Raw genomic sequence first — 20,903 nt, 5'->3', positions numbered from 1 at the left:
GATAAAGAGACTCTATAGAATTTCCAAAAAATTATAGTGCAATTACAGGAAGTACAAATCGAACACCCTAAATGCATTTAAATTGGATTTTAAACCCCGGAAAAATTATCTGAAATGATGATCGGTTAGAAGTCCTACCATCTCACCATCTCACCCCTCAACTAATGGCTATCTAATTTACTGGGCACTGATTATGGTTAAAGATTCGAAAAAAAAAATGCTTAAAAGAAAAAGAGCGATGGAAGCCGTGACAGAGACATTAAAATTCGGGTGAGATTTAATAGATGCTATCGTGACTGGAGGTGATAAAGCCCCGGCCCCTTGTTTCGGGGGGCGATTTCGATGTATACTTGTACCTCATTCCTTTTTTTTCATGGTCCGTGATTTTCTAATGTCCGAGATTACCCGAAGATAACACATCAAAGAAAATCGTTTTATGATGCGTATCTACTTAAAATGTTTTTGATGTGTTTATGTGAGAAAAATTACAAGTAATTACATTAATTCGAGTTCCCTTAAACACAGATATGTTCAAGGTCTATTCATAGATGTATCTACGGATTGGGAGGTTTGAAAATTAAATTTGACATTGAATACATTGAGTGCAAGAATTTTAAATGTCATTGAATTTTCTTTAAAAAATAAAGAATAGAAAATTAGAAAAAACCATACACATAAAAATTCTTCTTACCATAACATGCACACAGTATATTATTATGTTGAAATTAAATTACTTGCATCATTTAATTCACTTGAATGTACACAGTACACCTTTATCTTGGCTGAGGATATCTTATTAAAATTTTTAAAAAATAAATGAATAAAAAGGAGCCACAACAAAAGCTATTTCAATAAAAATCATTTTTTAGAATTCAATCGTTAACATGCCAAAAACCCAACTGGTTTTGAATGGCCGTGCACATGACTGATTTGTGAAATATTTGAACGATTCATGTTAGTTCTTAACGACCCATGTCGACGCCTGTAGGAAAAAAATTAAAATCATTTCGATAAACAACCGATAACTATATAGATATTTATCGACGACTTAAAATGGTATTCTGACTTTTGGGTTTTAAATCGCCGTCAAAAATGATTTCAGATACTTTTGTATAGATATTATTTCAATGTTGCTGACAGGCGACATTGATTGGCAGAAGGTGATAAGTCATTGAAAGGTCATGGGTGAGCCTGACCACGCGCGCATACCGGAACTTCAAAGTCTTTAGAAATAGTGAGACAGCGACAAGCTCTAGACATCGCATCCCAATTGATGTATATCTGTATTTTGCTTTTATTCACGACCATTCTTGGTTCGTGACTTGACTGAAACCGGACGTATGCGCGTTTGGTATACTGTACATTGAAATCACCTGTACCAAATGCCTTTGATTGATGAATGAAATAGCCAAATAAATCTATCGTCAACATTTAAAAAAAGATCAGTTTTGATGAGGTGTATTTCTTGGAACCAGCTTTTTCCTGGGTGTTAAATAAATGCTTGCTATTATTGTTGTAATCAAGTTTGGTATAATAGAGATACTTTAATCAATTTGCGATTAAAATGAAAGAAGGAAATAATTTCATACTTTCGCTATTCTTACAAACATCTTGGAATGTTGTCGTTTGGCCCAATACATCAATGTTTTGTGGCAGCTGTCCATGATCTGTACAAAAAACGCCACAGAAGTTACATGTAAACATGATCTCTCCTGTTATTTTTCTAAAACAAACGAAAAACAATCAAATTCCATGGTACCGTCAGCAGAAAAACATACGTTTTTATCCATAAAAAATTAATAATGTACAATTAATCACAATAAATTAGAAATCCAAAAACCCCAAAACAGACCCAAATTTTGACTCAGACCTGAGGAGAACAGATACCACCAAACCACAGAAAATAATTTAATGAGTTATAAACCCATGAACATCCTTTTTGTGTTAATACCGTATGCTGTGTTGGAGAAGCGTGGATGCGTTAATTTAAGCTGATTGTACGGTAACAGGCGGGGAGAGGGAGCCTTGACAGGGTGACGTGAATTAGAGGGGTAATGAAAATGATTTAATAAAGTATCCCTATGATGAATGTACATGTAGTTCAATTAAAGGTCAGGCGTCTTTGGAAAAAAAAGAAGAAGAATTTTACACTATAGTTAATTTTTTTGTTTTTAGGTATAAATTTAATTTCCGTGTTTAAGAGGAGTGCACGGTGTGTACGTGTATATACTGGTACGTGTATATACTGGTACATGTATATACTGGTACATGTACACGTATGTACATACACAAGTAAAGTGTTTAGTATGAAGCACATAATTACATGGTATTTTAAGAACCTTAAACTAATGAATGCAAAAAAGTATAACGAAACCTGTATCATTTTCTACAAAATTCCTTAATGACATTAACAACTTTAGCCTTTATCAACTGATGTTCATAAGCAACAAATAGATGTATTAACACGTATGTCCAATGTAATTCAGCTTGCATTAGAAATAATTATAACTTCAATACAATTCCCTTTTTCAAACAGTTAACTAACTACAATGACTACAAAGAATCTGGACAATAAGAATTTTGAATGAGATAGGACCCACAGAAACAATGCTCCGTGGAGAACTTTGGGCCGGTATGACTTGGGTACTTCAGACTGCTATAAGCGTGCCCTCTTCAACCGTTAAACGATATCAGACACAGAAAAGGATTGTCCGATGTCATGATCATCGATATTTTTGATTTCATTGCCATATCTTGAACGAGCAAAATTTTGATTATATAAAGATCAAATCAAAAAGAAAGATAAATCAACACTTCAGCTTGAATGACTTTGGCATTGATTCGGCGGAACAAAGGCACTGCATACAGAAAGTCAGAAAAGTAATTTCTACACGATCGCTTTTGCCGTGTTTACTTTTCAGGGTTTTCTACTGTCATTCCTTGTTTGAATATAGAAGTCAGTTTTCGAAACAGTTTTGATAGACCTGAAAAAATCTATTGCTTGTCACTGAAAGACCTTTGGGAGACCAAAAGTCGTCAATGGCAGACAGGGCCATTGAAATGTTAAAAAAGCGACTTTATATTGCTTTTTATAAGTGGGTATTTGCAAGCTTAGACATCTCCGGTATTATTCACTCGTTCAATGTGTGTCATTTTATTACATAAAAAAGTTCTAGGTAAAAAATTGATCTCGGTGAAATGGTACAGACTATCCCCTTATTCAACGAACCAAACTGCTTAAAAATATGACACAAATTATACCAATGCTACCATGAGTGAAGTTGGATAAAAATGATTGCATAAATTGCGTCCTATCTTTAATTAATTGAGACGACACATCCGGCTTTATGGTTAGTCTTTTTGAAAATTGGATAGATCTTTATGTTGGCACTTCACACTTAAACAAATATTGAATGAGATACATCTAACACTATCTCATGTATTCATTTATACCCAGAGAGGTTGATGAACGAAACATTTCACCTATTGACATCTAAAACTAAGTCCCCAAACTTCATTGAGATATCTTTACACACGCAGGGTCAAGAGGAAAAATTCGATAATCCTCCTTTAAGATTTCATCATTGAAATATCAACAAAAGTTACATCATTAGAAATTTGATACTTAGTCAGTAAATTGTGTCCACATGTGTAGTAAATAGTATCACTTGATTTAAGTCAATACTCTTATCGCGCATTGATTCGCAATGTGTGAAACGGTCCCTCCAAAATTGATAGCGTCATGCTAGGCCCTGTTTACATAATCCATTGGCCAATCGATGACAAAACAATCTCTTGATAGAGAATCGAACACTGTGTTTGATTGGGTTTAACGGGGCCTGTATATTACATTTACCCGTGACTTCAACTGTGGTTTTTGGAGGGGAAACACTTAGCAACAAATTTATGGACGAATCTATGACCACAGAACCCGGGGACACTCCCGAAACGCCTCTCTCTCTCTCTCTCTCTCTCTCTCTCTCTCTCTCTCTCTCTCTCTCTCTCTCTCTCCAAGTAATGTACTCAGATGAATTTGTCATGTTAATTTTATTTTACATGATTCTTTGTTTGATATCTTGTATAAAAACTTGTTGAAATGAGTCTTTGACCTAAACGAAATTTTATTTGAAATACATATGATTTGGATCTGCAATAAAAGTGCACTTAACACACCAATTTCATCTTCAGTAAATGCACCAGGTTATGAAATGCATAAATAAGATCCATAAAAGGGTAAAATCTTCAATTATTGCCCAACTTAATCCTACAGTGATTATAAGATAACACATTTTAACAGTTTTGAAGTGCTTTTAAATGTGTTACAGATGAACGAAAACGTTTTAAGAATTTACATAATTTTATATAGATTCTTATTTGAAGAAGGATTATGTCATATTTCCGTTTATTCTTTTCACCAATGGGTTAAAGATATAGCTAGAAAATATCGTTTTTGATTTGATTTAAATACTTTCAAGATTATTTTTGTCAAACACCTTACTTCCAAATATTTGATCAAATTAAGTTTAAAAAATTCGAAATTTTATTTCCCAGAATGATCAATATTTACTTGAAGCTGTTTGGTTAAAAAATATGTTTATTGAAAAAAACCTCGCGACATCAGGTGGAAACTCAGAATTTTTTCTCATTTTAATTAAAATACAAAATGGCACTTCAGTGTCAAGAGGGGTCGCACTAATGACCCACCCAGTACAGCATCACCTGGAATTAAACTGTCATTATCAGCCCCTGAAAGAACTTCGCCACAGATTATAGGATCAACGGATGTCTGGACTGACGAGTTCAAGTGTGGGGCCCTTCACTAGCTCATGACAAGAAGTAAACCGGGCGTGTAAGACTGTTCTGGTTGTTAACTTTCAGAGTACGCCCTGACAAACTCTTTAAAATGCTCTCTTATGCATTCTCATGCACGCTTGTAATAGAATTGACAAAATATTATTAATGTGGAAATAAAGAGACTAGCACGTGACTTTTACAAAATTTGCATCCTAATCTAAAAAGAGGAAGAAAAAATCAAATTCATTCTGAAACAAAGTTAACACGAAATTACATCTTGGCACGTTTAATAAAGGACATGTTTTGTTTTGCTTTGCCTGTTTGTTTTTGTTTAGTTTTGGGGTTTTTTGCCGACATTAGCCACACATTTCTCTCCAGCTATATAACAGTTCAGCAGATAGGATCCTATACATGCTGGTCGTAGTTTACGTTGTCGTACTTCTCATAAGTGTTCTACATGACTTGTATTCAATTTTTTGATAGCAAGGTCTTGTCAGTCTCAATTACGTGATCTTACATGTAGGGAAAAATAATGAATTTATTTCCAAATTGAGATGAAAGAGAAAATGAATTACCCAAATTTACGCTTACTTTTTAAATTTTGAAGGTACATGTATTTTGTTCAATTTTTTAAGCTTTCATGTTCAATTTTTCTTATTTTCACATATTTTGAAAATGTTACGTATCAGATATCATGAAAAAAGAAAACAAACAAAATATATAGACTGACTATTCAAGAGAGAAGAAACTTATATTTGATTGTATTTCCTCTCATTAAAAACATTCAGAGAAAATAGTTCGCTGGATTGAGTTATCTTTCTTTGAATAAGTTTGTAGATTTCCAAGGTCGTTCCTGCAATTGTACAAATCTACGTTATTGAAAATGCCACATTAATGCATTGAAATTGTATTAAAATATCTTTGTATATACATGTAGTGACACTATTTTGAGGGTAAAATGATCTGTAAAATATGTATTTGAATAGTATCAAGAAAATTCTTAGAAATTAAAAAAAAAATTAAAATCCAAACACAGAACACCGACACAGGTCGATAAGATTTACCGGTCTTATAGTGCATAAAATTACAGTAAATATAAAAAATGGAAATGGGTATCATACGGTGTTTTTTTTCAATGTAGGTTTCATAAATCAATTTGCTTCATTTTGTCCCACCACCTGTGTACAGGTAATTGCTGTGTACTACGATGACTCCTTGTAGATCGCTATCTCCTCTCTCAGATCTAGATCTTTCTTTTTTATTTCACTTGATGCACCCCATGAGTTAATACAGTCGATCACTGCTCCCCACAGCTGGGCCGACACTTGAGGCCTGGGTACATGGAGGGTGTGAGAATGGCGGTCAATGTAGGTTTTCATGCACACTGGTGGTCATTATAATATGGATATACAGCTTTCAACAATGGTATCCTTGATGTTAATAGGACAGATACATGTAATATATTAAGTGATGTGCCTACACGTAATCCCTTCAAAGCTGTTCCATGTAACTCCCCGTATTTCTGTTTAATTTCAAGCATTGGATTGAATTAAACACAAAACCAATATCAACAAAGAGTGAGAGAAAAATATATAGGAAATCATTTTTGGGTAATTTAATTTTTTTTTTTTTAAATCGAAGACCTGATTTATATGAAAAATTATGTTAATTTTAAAATACATGATTGATATGGCAGAAAACTCTCAATATATTAATCATGTGCACCAAAGATAACTTAAAATGAATGTATGATCACAAACATACAAATTTTGTTTACAAATGCATAAAATACATGTTTTTCTGTTTATAAACAGTAAACTGCTTTTTTGGGTAATTCATGCAGGTCTGAAAATGGCAAGCATTGATGCAAGTACTGAACTCGCTGACAAGGGTTGTGTATAATTTTTTTTGTAACTCATCTTTAACGTAAACAAGTACCGGTATGTCAGGAGAAAGCCAATTCTTCCATTTTTGATAGGACAATCTGAAAGTCTGACGATAGTCCATGTATACAGGATGTGTCCTCTATGTAGCTAAAGTTTCAATCGATCACGAAATACTCCGCACATATCGTCAAACTCATAAAATATTCAGACGGTGTAAACAATTTTTTTTATCACTGTACACTTATTTAAACTATCAACCGATTTCTGCTTTATAATGCTACTGAAAACCTTTCAAAAAGTTCAAGATATGCGAAGAGAGATTACAATGTACTCGGTTTGGCAAAAGCCTGATGAACACAATCTGGTGTGTGAGATGAAAAATATGATAAAAAAAACTCTGTGGATGTAAATTTTAACATCGATGAACAAATTTTTACGCAAGTATCTCTCAGTTTAGTTTCTGATAATTGAGATGAAAATTCTAGCCTTCTAAGAACGACACTGTTTTCTATGCATGATGTCGAAGTATTCTGGCTGCTGGAAGCATTCGTGTACAATGTCATCCTTCATGTTTGGGTATCATTCCGCGCAGGAATTGCGCTGCACCGGCAACCCGAATGCATTCAACTCGGAACACATAAAATACATAAAACCTGATCCTAACCAAACAAATTAATTCGCGTCCGCTCCCTTCCAATCTCGTGACCAGATACATGTATAGAGGGAGTATCAATATTGGGATCAAGTCGGCCTTTTTTGCCTCCTAATTGCATTAGATCAGTCATTAATGTCGGCGGACGAGATTCTGATGAATGTAGACATGTGGCCTATAGGTTTTTTTTAAATATATTCATTGAACCCTGTTACCCAACATCTGCCGGATTGCAGGTCGAACCCAATAACTGTTTTTCTTTGTTACTGAGCGAGCAGACAAGATAATATACACTGAGAGTATCGCGATAATTACTTGTATTCACATCAAGATGGTGTTTTTTTTCCAGTGTTTTTGTATCTGAAGAATCCTTGAATGGGTAAATTATACCCACTTATAAAACGCGATGTATAAAGTGGGGTTAATTTAGGGTGGTTTGTGTTATATTGGTGAATTCAATTATTTCTATTTTCCATGTTCAAACCGAATGTCACGCTTGTTTTCTTTTCTATCATATTTTTGTAAATATCAAATTTCAAAAAGAATTATGACGGCATATATTTACAACATAACTTCTAATTTCTATTTTGAAAATGCTTAAAATGAAGAAAAAACCAGATGATAATCTATATTTTTTTGACTAACGTTCACTTTTGTCAATTATGTAATTTCTACAATACTTGTACCTACATATATACCTACAATTATCTTACTAGCAATTTTGACGATAAATACAGAACAATATTCTCATTAAAATGATTTCACAGTTCCATGACTTTCAATATCGTGGAATCTATAAGCGAATGCTTTCTATTTATTTTCTACAACTTGCTTGAGAAGTATAAATAGGTTTAGGATTGTAATTATGAGAGCGGATTATCGCCCCAACAGCTATGTTATAATCAGATTAACGGGTTAGCGACAAATACAATCGACTTTGTAATAAGATTATGAGAAGTCCTTTCACGACAGAGAGTCGGCTATGGCCAGTCAGAGTCAGTGCCCCCAATCTCTAGTATCTAAATATTATTCATGACGGAATACTATTGGTAGTGGACGGGATTTCTCAAGTACTCGTGTATTTAGTGTTACTGAAAGTTACAGACATGTTATGTAAAAGAGAAAATGTGACACGTACAGTGTAGGCTCGCTGTATTCCGGTCCATAGTTCACTCCTTGGTTCTGAAATCAATAGAACACATCATCACCCTAATAAAGTATTTACGACACTAGCTGTAATTTTTTCATTTCTCTTTTTAAGAAAAAAAAAAGGTGTTCAAACTTTATAAAGATCACCTCGCATTTTTTTTTATTTAATCGTACATTTTTTTTAAACATTTAATCGTTTAAAAAAAATGAAAGAAATAACCATAAATAATGACAGAATGGTATTGTATATCACACGAAACAAAAACCAGGATTTTGACATATAAATGATTAATGCTTGTATCCCTCAGAATAGTTCTCAACATCTCGGTCAATCTTCTATCTAAGTCTACTATAGCACTAGTATTTCATTGCAAAACTGCAAAACCTATTCAGTAAATAATGGAGTCAAGCATGAATGGCGAAAAATGTTGTTGTTTCAATTATAAATAAACCCATAATTTTGTAACAACCAAATATTGATATTGTAAAACAAAACAAGTTTAATTATAAATATGCATTCAATGTAAGTGTACAATCGTAAAACCTCACCAGTTTACTATGACTATGAGGGAGGGGTAGTTTTTACACTCGACGAGTTTTTAAGAGCTACATGTACATGTACTTTGCAAATAAACAAATAAAATCAATTGTACATGTATGCACGACGTATAAACATACATTCGACGTCTATTTTATTCTATTTAACAAAACGAAAGAAAAATATTTTGCATGTGAGCGATGATATTAATTTCCATCTCTTGACATGTATTCTATAATCCATCCATTGTTTGCTCGACTTAAGACGACGAACAGAGTCAGACAATACTAATCCCTTCTAAATTGAACTGTCCTTTCTGGCAGACTTCATGCAAGCCACACAACACGGTGGCAATATTCGCAGATAGAATGCGCAGCAATTTGTTCAGGAAAGCTTTATAGTGATGATCTGTCAAATTCAATAGCTCCTTCATGTAAACAGCATGACTGCAAATATTTGACATCCTCGATATATGTAGTTGTTTACGGGAATTAGCCGAACCCGAAACTAACAAGAGAAAGGATAATCCCATTGTTCTTGAGTAACGACACGATGATTAATGAGTAGGGGAGTATTATCTCGTAACGGATTAACGTTAATGGGGGGTCTATTACATGTACACGACAGGTGAATCTAATGAAGCACGTGCGAATGTTTTGGATGTACGTGCGCTTTCGTCAAAACATCTAATATGTACCTGCTTCTTGTTCTTAAGATTTGGTATCATAAAAAAAATTAAAGACGCTTTGCTAACTTGTATGTTTTAGAATCGACATCATTTTTTAAGAGTCGAATTTACGAAATGTATAGAGTTTCTATTGTACGAAAGTCTTTGGCAATATGTGCGGTAGTGCGATTAATTAATGATTTTTTTCTGTAAAAAAAAAAAAACACCAAAAAACACCGAAACCTTGTTCATGACTGCGCACATGCAATGTATATACATGTATTTATATAGGACATACCGGGGCACGACTTCATCATACGCTTATCAATGCATGTATAAAGCTATAACATTTCCATCGATTTTGAAATGTCCCTAAAGAAAATGTTATCCTTCAAATCAATAGCACTAAGCCTGCTTCACACTCCGTGTCTTTCAACTTTTTCAAAAATTTTCTGAATTGTAATCGATGGGATTTCGCTTTTTATAGATAACCAGGAGAAACAAAAATACCAAATTGTATACTTATCACGTTATTTGATAATCAATACCAATTAAAATATACAATTACATCCTTTTGAATGTGTCGAATCCCCATTACAATTTCTGATAAAAATCAAGAGAAAGATGATTAATTCTCGAATAAAGACTTCTGGTCGATGACCATACAATACTTTCGGACATTTACAAAGGTATTATTTACAAACATAAATCGCCGCTAATGTGGAACGTCCCGTCTACCAAATAAAGCACCCCATTTCACCGTCGTATCTCGGTACATTTCCTTTCAATTTCAAAAATCTATTATACCGACCGCTGCTCATGCCATAACGTCAATCTAAAAGTCACGCTCATTGGTTGGCATGAATAAATAGTGGGCGGAGCTACGCGCCAAACACGGTCTATTCTATCCGAAATAATTTAATGCGTTTATATATGTTTTTTAGAGGGAGTTGAACATCATTCGTGTGGTACAGTGTAAATATTTGCACGAAGAACTTGCAGTGTATTTATGTTTTTTGTCTAAAAATCGAATCTGACACAAATACGATTATTAAAGGGTAGTGTAAAAACAGTGTTCGTTAAGAGGAACTGATCACCGCGCAGAATTCATAGGTTGTCCGTTGTAGAGAGAGGAGGTGGGGACACACCAACATTTGTGTACATGATTAATAAGAACAATAGCGACTTGAGCTTGTGTTTATTCAGAAGGCACTAAGCTGTCAGAATTACCGTGCAGTTTATTGCTTTACAAATGTAATCAAATGGAATAGTAATGTACTCGTTCAACACCTTTGAAGATCTGCGAATGAAAGTCATCGCAAGTCAAGTGTGAGCAGACGACAGTTTAGGGAAAACCCTCGGTTATCCGTGCAGGTATCGTGCCATTTTCCCCATTGAAATTTTTTTATTTGTCAAATGCGTTTACAATAATTTTTTATTTCCTTTTATCAATTATGCTTTGAATTTTTGTGTTGTTGAATTATAATAATACCCTTTTTAAAATGTAAATGGTGTGTAAAGTTATAAAGAAAGATGTCTGTTTTGCAGCATTGTGTACATGGGACTGGAGCCAGGCGTTGACAAAAAGTCTGCATGGATATGAAGTCTAATTATGTTCATCTTCAGCATCGTTCTGCTTCTGCTGTCCCTGAGTATATTTGTGGACTGTAGAGAAGTGAGCTACACCATTGATGAAGAAAACATTGTAGACTATTTCCTAGGAAAAGTGGCCGAGGATGCAAAGTTATTGGAGCTCCTACCCACGGGCGATAGCTCTGACGTACAGTACAATATTCTTTTCTCCGGGAACAAGGACGCAAGTTGGTTCAGCATCAACGACAAAACGAGTGCATTGTTCGCCAGCAAATCAATTGATAGAGATGTGATCTGCAAATATTTAACCACTTGTGTTCTTGAATTTGACGTTATCGCCCAATCTTCTGGCAGTGGCTCTTTCTACCATAAAGTGTCCGTATCAGTCACAGTCAATGACAGGAATGACAACGCACCCCGGTTTCCAAATCCGGTGGTACGGCAAATCGTCTCCGAGGCGTCCGTTCCGGGGGCAGCTACGCCGCTTATGGGGGCCGAGGATCTGGACGCCGGAAGTAACGACATTCAGGCCTATCGATTATTGCCGGAAAAAGTTCCTTTCAACTTAACGGCGGAATATTATGCTAATGGGAGATCTCAGTTGCAATTAATAGTCACAGGAAAATTAGACCGAGAAACCAAAAATAATTACAACCTTCTTATTCTTGCCGTGGATGGCGGGCAGCCTGCTAAGACGGGTACACTGTCATTAAGCATCGAGATAGGTGATATTAATGATAATTCTCCTATATTTGAAAAGACCATGTACAATATTTCTATCGCTGAGGATGTGGCACCCTTAACGAGAGTGCTGACACTCAGCGCAACGGACGAGGACTCGGGTGAGAATGGCCGGGTAATCTACAGATTAAGCGACCATCAGGCCGATAGCATTCACAGAACCTTCAAAGTAGAAGCAACAACAGGTGAATTAAAAGTAATCAAAAGTTTAATAGAAGAACGAAGAGCAAACTATGAAATTATTGTGGAAGCGAGTGACAATGCGTCAAACCCTTTAATATCGCAGGTGCCCGTTTTCGTCACCATATTAGATACACAAAATACGGCCCCTCAAGTCATTTTGAATATCTTCCCAAGTGGAGGAAACAGTCTTGAAGTGTTTGAGAACGCAGCAATAGGAACCGTCTTAGCTTTAATATCTGTCAAAGACCCTGATTCAGGTCCTAACGGCCAAGTGGAATGTGCAATAAACGATAACAATTTTTCATTGAAAAAATATGATGACAGTGCTGAATATAATGTAATATTAAACAAATCTCTAGACAGAGAGAAGAAATCTGTTCATATAGTGACTATTACATGTAGTGATGCTGCTACCCCTCCTCTAAGTGTGACTACAGAATTTACTGTTCAAGTTTCCGATTCAAATGACAATCCGCCATTATTTTCACAGAATATATACGAAACGTCGGTCACAGAAAATAACCCTACCCCCATTAATATAGGCCAAGTTCAAGCTCAAGATGCAGATAATACCAAAAATATTACATACAGTATTGAATTCGATGATAGCAATATTTATTCTCAGTGGTTTGATATTGATAGTGAAAGTGGTGCAATATTTCTGAGTCACTCATTGGACAGAGAAACCTCGCCAGAAATTGAACTTCAAATCAGAGCCATCGACAATGGCTCGCCATTATTAACAGGAAGTGCAATATTTAAAATTAGTGTAGCCGATATCAACGACAACAAGCCAGTTTTCCAGTCCAAGACTTTTGAATACTGGGTCCCAGAAAACATTTCAGTTAACACGATGATAGCCTCATTAGGCGTTTTGGACGCTGACGCGGGTCTGAATGGCAAATTTTCTATTTCTGCTTCATCGAATGACGGGTATAATTCTCTGCCTTTCATGTTTCTGGAGAACGGATCTATTTTCACTTCTGAAGAATTAGACAGAGAAAAAATTGATAGATATCATATACATCTCACGGCTTTTGATCATGGAATCCCATCCCTTAAATCTACCGTTAATCTTACGATTCACCTCCTAGATATCAACGATAACCCGCCGGTAATCCAATTCCCCTCCTCTGATACTCCGTATTTGGAGATTCCATTCACTTCAACAGAAGACACGGTGATTATGAACATACAAGCGACTGACGAAGACGAGGGGGAGAATTCTCGAGTTAATTATATTCTGGAGGGGGACAATGTCACTGCTGACATGTTTTCACTGCATAACGAGACTGGTCAGCTTTCATTGAGTCGCGATCTAGGAATCAGCGATGTTGGTGTCCTGAGTTTCTTCATTATTGCAAGGGACAATGGTGAGCCCCCATTGGAAGCCAGAAGGGCGTTCAGCATTAAAATTTCTACACAATTAACTTCATCCCATCGTCAGGCGGAGGAGGAGTCAGTAAGATATTACGCAATCGCCATAGCCATCGGCTGTGTGACCGTCGTCTTGTCTGCCATCATCATCTTTGCCATCTGTTACGTCAGACGGCGGGACCGCCATAAAGCCGACACCTCAAACGGAAGTGTTACGTCTAACTCAACGCTGGAGACGGACCTCAGCCACAGTGAGATCCGGATGAACGGCGGGTACCACAAGACCTACACCCAACCCAGTGTCGCAAAAGCAGCATGGCGGCCTCAGCGTGAGAAACAGGTCTCGTTCAAAGAGACGACAGAAGTTAGGGAAAAGGTGAGAAAACAGACAAAACAGCTGTTTAAGATTTGTAGAGGTGATGATGAAGAAAGGAAGTTCTTCGAAAAAGGCAAATAATTAGCAATTAAGTTTAAAACATTTAAACATTTCCATTTCTTGGTAAACATTCACCCGTACCTATTTGATGCAATCTGTTTCATAATTTTCTTAAAAATTCAATAATCTATGGAAAAGGTGGGCTAAACTAAGCAAAAAGTGTACGTCAACACCTGGACAATTATATATAGAGATGAGTCGTCGTATATTTAAAATAAATTTTGATATCTTCTCAATCCAAGACCTGGAACAAAAGATAGAAAATCTCATACACGTAGTTTGATTTGAGAAGAAAATTATATTGAATAGCTGGGCCTCGTCCTCTAGTTGTTTGCGATCATTCAACTCCTTTAATTGATTTAATAATCATTCCCATATGAGCAACTTACATTGTAAATGATCAGTTAAAGGTGAAAAACCGGGGAAAATAGTATCAAACGGTGTGAGAAAATACTATAGTTTGTAAGGACAAGCTTGTGAGATACATGTACATGTATGTCCTGTTAACTTGTGCCTTTTTAGGTAATGTCAGTTGAATGTATATATCAAATTTACATGACGCCTTTTGAAAATGCTGAAAATAGCGATATTTAGCGTCAACATAAATACATAGGTAAATCAAGGCCATAATATATCATACATTAGTATATTCTCATCAATAAAAAAAATGGCATTGCCATTCAAGGAGTGAAAAGTTAATTTAAAGGCATTGACTACCTCTGGGGTTTTCTCAAGACTTTCCTGCTACAAATAAAGTCAGGGCAAATAGCATTAAATAAAAGAACACTTTTAGGAATTGGATAATGATGTTTTGAAAAATCTTGTTAAAGAGTCTTTGTGTTTAAAGCTATTTATGACGTGAAATTACCCGGTAAGCGGATAACTTGAATTAATTCGTACCTTAGAAAATGCTAATGATTTTTACCTTCACGGGAACACATAGAAAACCATATTATGTGTATCTGGACAATACTTGATATCAAATGCCAGACTATAAGAACATGGCCGCCACTGTAACAACTTGACCGCCACTCAAGACGGTTTCTCGCTGCGCTGTTGCGCTTTGACACTCGCCCTTAAAACTCTAGCGCCATTTAAAGCTGAAAAGTATTTCAGTCGTTTGTTCCAAACTTCATAATAAATGTATTATGATTTAATGGGACGTTTTTATTAGAAATACCCAGCGATATTAATATTCAAGACGCTTTATACAACTTTGTACTTTAAACCAAAAAATAAACTCCTAAAAGAAGTTATAAAACTCTTTATATTAAGAACAAGATCAAAAAGATGTTTATATACATTTAATTTGGTTTAACATCTAAATAGAAAATAAAATTTTTAACATCACTCATCGATTAAACTGGTTCGTACTTGGAATAAGCCTATCGTGAATATTTCTTCTACAAGACCGGTCGTCCATTGTATAAATCTTTGTCACGCAATAGAATTACAGTAACTGTTCTAATAAAAATTTCTATTGACTGTGGAAATCCCCATAGGCTGACTTCTTACTATGAAAACTTTAACGCATTGAAGAATCCAAGCTTAACACCAGATAATCTGAAAATATGCAAACACAAATACATGAAATAGGACAAAACAAGATTTAATATCGTAAAATAATCGATAGAATCGTGATGATAGAGATTGATAGAGAGAATTTACTTAATATTGTAAATGTTGAGATTCCTGAGATAATGAAAATTCAAAATTTACAATATGACAACTTTCAGTAGCTTTTGCCTACAGATCTAGTGCATGTTAAGTGTCGATTAGTGTCAGCCAACAGACAAAGCTAAGTTGGTATACAGGGAAGCATATCGTGCATGTTTGAGATAAAACATGCTTACGATCACGAGTTCAAACATGTCAACATTATTACACACAGAAGTCTTGGTTTCCCTGACCACTTTCAGGTGGTTTGTTTTTTATTTGTTCCATACTGATTGACATCAGTTTTATTTATGTAGCCCAAATACCCTTTTTTTTACAATCGCTTTTCTCTCTCTTTTTAAATGACCTAAAAAGTTCAATTTCAATTTCGTGCAAAGGCAAATTTGATAGAATATGCAGTGTAGTTTGGCAGGTGCCCCTGTCGCGTTATCTCATCTACGGGTGCCTGCGCATTAAAAGCGTGTAAAGATCATTCGTGCGGATTTCACGGCGATTTGGCTGCCCATAAAGTGTCGTACGAAATATCCTTCAAAAAACATCAACTCTGAAATAGAATATTGCAATTAATAAGTCATTAGGAAGCTGGTAAGAGCTAATTGCAGACACGTGCCCGTACATCGATAGATCCGTGTTCTACAACGGTTTTCTATAAAGCAAAACTACGGGGCATCTTGCGTTGAGTCGTAAAAACTTAACATGAAGTAGGATCGGTCGCGAGCCTCATGTCTTGTCCGTACTAACAAGACTATGTTTTATCTCGCCTTGTGGATGATAAACCATTCCCTGAACAAATATTTCGCTAATTAGCTTCATATAGAGAGATTGTGTAAAATACACAGAGAACACGAATTGCCGATTTGCCAAAATGTATTGGCGACCGCGATTTTGGATCAAGAAAATCTGTTCATACTAGCACCTCCATTATTTTGCTACAATAACCTGCCACCTGGTAATATAATGGAATAATTAGCAAAATAAATCAGAACAAATATCTGTCATTACAGAGATCCATGCGGCCTTTGATTTCTTCTTTCTCATGCATGTTTACAATCCAGTTTTCCCTTTAAAGTAATTCTTTGCCATCAATCGGTGACTTTAAACCTAAACCAACCATTAAAGAATTTCTACTCGTTATATCAATAGTGAGAAATCGTATATATCCGTTGATTTTATAAATAATCAAAATCGAACCTTTGAAAATTTTGAGTGAATGTGTTTCCAAAATGACGAGGATATTTGAACTAGTCTTTGCAAATTTGATCGCCAACAGTCACCGCTATTTTCTTCGTCTGTTTCCTGCCTGAAAATAAATATAAGTGTGTATAGATAAAGTGGTTCCAGTACACAATTTACATAGGTACTTCTGTGAGATTCTAAAATTATGTTACTCAATACAATAATTGCTATGAGTGGCTGGAATGTCTTTTTGATAACGTTCTTTAGCTTCATAAATCATTCCCATGGTTTGAATTCAATTCCCATGCTTGAATTCTATGAGTCTAGTAGGTTTTGAGAAGTCTCTTTACATATCTGAATGATAAATGTCCTAAAACACGCAACGAGTCATGGCCCAACTTTTCTCTATGCAGAGACATTAATTTTTTATCACAAACTCACAAACTCTCATACACTTAATAGCTAAATTAAACATAAATATCATGCGAAATGTACTTAGCCTGATAAAATCCATTTTTTTTATTAATAGAGCAATTTTAAACATATATTTTTTAAATTTATCATTGTAGATGAACAGAAGTCCTCGAGAACCGGAAATTGTATCTGATGACGTCGTTATTTGGGAGTATGGAAGTGAGGCTGGGGATTCCTATTATCCTTACAGTGACCCTTATGGCTCGTTACAGAAACCGAGACAGATTCCAAACCTTTACAGCAAGAATCAGATAGAATGGGCCTCGGACCAAGAGGGTGTGCAGTGGACTCCGAGCTCGGATGTGGTGAGAACACATTCTGAAACCGTTTAACAATAAAACGAGATTTCGTTGTTGATCTTACACCGATGGAAATACTAATCAAACATTGATTTTGAATTGTAAAAATATTTTTATAGGTCATTGTCAATATCAGTTAGCACCAGAATAAAGAACATTAAAAACGCAAACATTTGTACAAATAGCAGGTACTTTATTGACAATGAATTCAATGGATCTGGGTTAACAATTGAAATTTTTGGTTAATCGAGTGCTTGAGGTTTGAAATATACTGTGATATAAAAGTTTCGCAAATTAGCCAACGCTTTGAAGTAATAAGACATGCAAAACATTACTAATCCCCCGGTATTTGCCTTAAAAGGCACCTTAATCCTAACGAGATAGGGTCAAAACAACAATAATTCTTCATAAAACCGGCATCAGAAGAAATTGGATTCTTTTATCGAACTATCTTAAAGACCGTTTAGCGCTTTTGTTTGACGAAGAGCTATTCTTTATGATTTTTAAACCATTTTCACTTCTCCAAATAGATGTCCATTAATCGACCGCGCTTTATCGAAATCTAATCCCAATTTGTCCACCCCGTAATGACAGAGAACACTTGGCGTTATCCGCCAGTCGATTGGGTCCATATTTACTAAGTAAATGTAGTCTGACAAATCAGAAGTGTGAAACGAGACAGGAGGACCCGCTAAAATCTGCCAACAGCAAGTGAAATCATAAACTACCCAGCAGCTGTTAGCACAAATAAAGCCAAATGGTCTTATGAGCGATTTATCCCAAAATGTATGATTAAAAAAAAAAAAGAAGTAAAAATTCGTACAAATCTTTCACTCTTTTGCTGTAAAAAATATCTAAATACCGGTATATAAACTTTAAAATAGGAATAAACCCTTATATTTTTATACAGAGCTCTACTTAAAAAGATTAGAATAGTTTAAAAACAACCAAGACCAATTAAGTCCTCTTAAACCTTTCTGATAGATAATGCTTAAACTAATATGCGGTAAATTTTATTAGACAAAAGATTTTGTAAAATTGAAGTGTAGCATTCATGGTTTTGTACAGAATCACAATATTGTAGTTTTTGCTCAAGTAGAGCATCCTAATACATGTACACTTCTAAACAAAACCCTACATTTATTTCTTTCACTGAAATAGAAAATAACAATTTTGCTGTAAAGTATTCTGACATGGTAATTGCAGTTCATGATCACTTTCCTTTAAATTAAATACCTCTAAAAGGGACCAGACCTCTTTTTAAATGATATATACAATTTTCAAATATTGAATTTAAACTGTCATCGTTGAGAAAAGAGGCAATTAAATATATGCAACATTCTTTTTGTAGATGATTTGAGGGGAGAGATGGGTCACCATTCACCATTCAACCCACGATGTACTCCGTTATCTCATTTTGAAATGTTTGTGTGTGCTATTAAAAAAATTTCAGCATTGTGATCCGAATGAAACAATGGACTGCATTTTATATCCAGTGACTTTATTTTTAAATTAGTGAACATTTTCCTATCGTGGAATGATATTGCAAGGGATGTTGTGCTCAATTCACCAGGAAAATGTCTGACAATGATAAGATTTTCCTGTTTATTTGGATATTGAGTAAAACATGGAAACATATCGAGGAAGCGCTGCACTAAGGACCAGTTGCTGGAAGGAAAGGATCCAATTCCACATAGAAATAACACGTATTAATCATTGATCTCTGCCAGCGGCGAGCAGCATGCAATCAAGGTGAGTTTTTCTACCCGACCTCATCTTCTCAAAAAGCATCGTAATCAATACTATAGGTGTCTAATATGCATCTGTGTATAGAAGCTTTGTTAATTACACCTGTCTACAGATGTTGAGGATAAATTACAAGTAAAAAATATACATTTTGTCCCGCACTTGCATGAAAATGTACTGTAAGGAGTGGATGATATTGTTTATATTTTCTCTTCAGGCCATTCAAGAGTTTTTTTCAGTGAGATCGATTTATGACTTTATATAAAAAAACACAACGTATTCAGAACAAAGAGATTAGGGAGGAACTCAAACCCAGATAAAGGACTTATCCTTCAATAGCATTATTGACTTAAAAAGTCGAAATATTGATGTATCCTCGAGTGTTATTATAATGCACACACTGCCCTGTTCATAATCAACCGATGGTGCTTTAAGGCAGAATTCAAGAAGATAAAGCACCTATATAGATCTTTTAGAGGACGACACTGATAAACATCTAATATGTCTTCTCCTTCTATTCAAAACAGCCATCTTTTGTATAAAATTGCGTCACCACATCCTAATTCGATTCTTGAAAATCTATAAGAACGAATTCAAGCATTCATTTAGTAATAGTGTTGATCTTTTGTGTTTTACAGGTGTTCGTCTGTCGCCTACCTCAAGACCGACGTTTTCTATTGGTCAACGCCGGCCCTGATGGAGTCAAAGAACACGTGACCTGATGACAGTACAGCACGTGGCTTTATAAAGAACGCGTGGATATGGAATTAACGAGTCGTGCTTATATTAACTCTATGAACAAGAACAATTATACAGATGTACGAATTTGCCAATGTCTTTCATTTCATTGAGAAAAGAAAATAAATGTGACTTTTCCTGTTTACATGTATATTGATTTGGTGGTTTGTACAAAACTAAAGGAATCAATAAAATCGTTTTATTATTGATTTGTTTTTGGAAATTAATCTGTCTAGAGAGGCTTAGTTTTATATTTGGTTGACTCATCGTCATCATTCGGATGTGTTAAAGTTAGTATGACGATGATATCATAATCAAAATTTTAAAAATTAGAAATAAAAGTTGATCATCATTGCATTGTTTGCATTATGTTTTACTTTAATAAATGGAGATAGTGTTTTCATTATTTTGAATGACTGAGGTTCTTCTTAATTTTTATTAAACTACTATTTCCTCGGTTCCATTCAGAAGTAACAAGAGTGAGCTTAGTTTGTTATGTAAAAACATTTTTTTTCATTCATAAAATTAAAGGACATTGAGCAATTAATATGCTAAATATGACGTAAACGAGACAGAAATTTAAAAGAATTCGTTCTTATTTCTAGTAAAACTTAAAAAACCCATCAACTCACAATCATGAATTTAAACAGCTAAACATGAAAAATTGTACCTTCTGACATCCAAACTCTTATCAATATTAATTATGATTATGAATGTTTTTCATAAATGTATTCATTTCACTAAACTAATAATATCAACAGTACAGATTACAAATTT

General features: G+C 34.9%; 1 protein-coding gene across 1 annotated transcript; it reads left to right on the top strand.

Moving 5' to 3' along the window:
• Nucleotides 1-10,600: 10,600 nt before the first annotated feature.
• On the top strand, nt 10,601-20,333 carry LOC128155348 (protocadherin gamma-A11-like). Its single transcript, XM_052817020.1, has 5 exons — nt 10,601-11,060; nt 11,235-13,956; nt 17,439-17,648; nt 18,994-19,394; nt 20,027-20,333. Exons 2-4 carry the CDS (start codon nt 11,299-11,301, stop codon nt 19,000-19,002), a joined length of 2,877 nt encoding a protein of 958 aa, XP_052672980.1. The 5' UTR covers nt 10,601-11,060; nt 11,235-11,298; the 3' UTR covers nt 19,003-19,394; nt 20,027-20,333.
• The last annotated feature ends 570 nt before the right edge of the window (nt 20,334-20,903 follow it).

This window comes from Crassostrea angulata, chromosome 7, assembly GCF_025612915.1.
Source record: "Crassostrea angulata isolate pt1a10 chromosome 7, ASM2561291v2, whole genome shotgun sequence".
Classification (NCBI taxonomy): domain Eukaryota; kingdom Metazoa; phylum Mollusca; class Bivalvia; order Ostreida; family Ostreidae; genus Magallana; species Magallana angulata.
This window is presented reverse-complemented; position numbering and strand designations above follow the sequence as displayed.

What these genes read in the sequence shown, in the direction of transcription:
- LOC128155348 (XM_052817020.1), top strand. Translation starts at nt 11,299, where the DNA reads ATGTTCATCTTCAGCATCGTTCTGCTTCTGCTGTCCCTGAGTATATTT. An exon ending in CGACAGAAGTTAGGGAAAAG is followed by an intron (nt 13,957 to 17,438) that starts GTGAGAAAACAG and finishes TTATCATTGTAG; the next exon opens with ATGAACAGAAGTCCTCGAGA.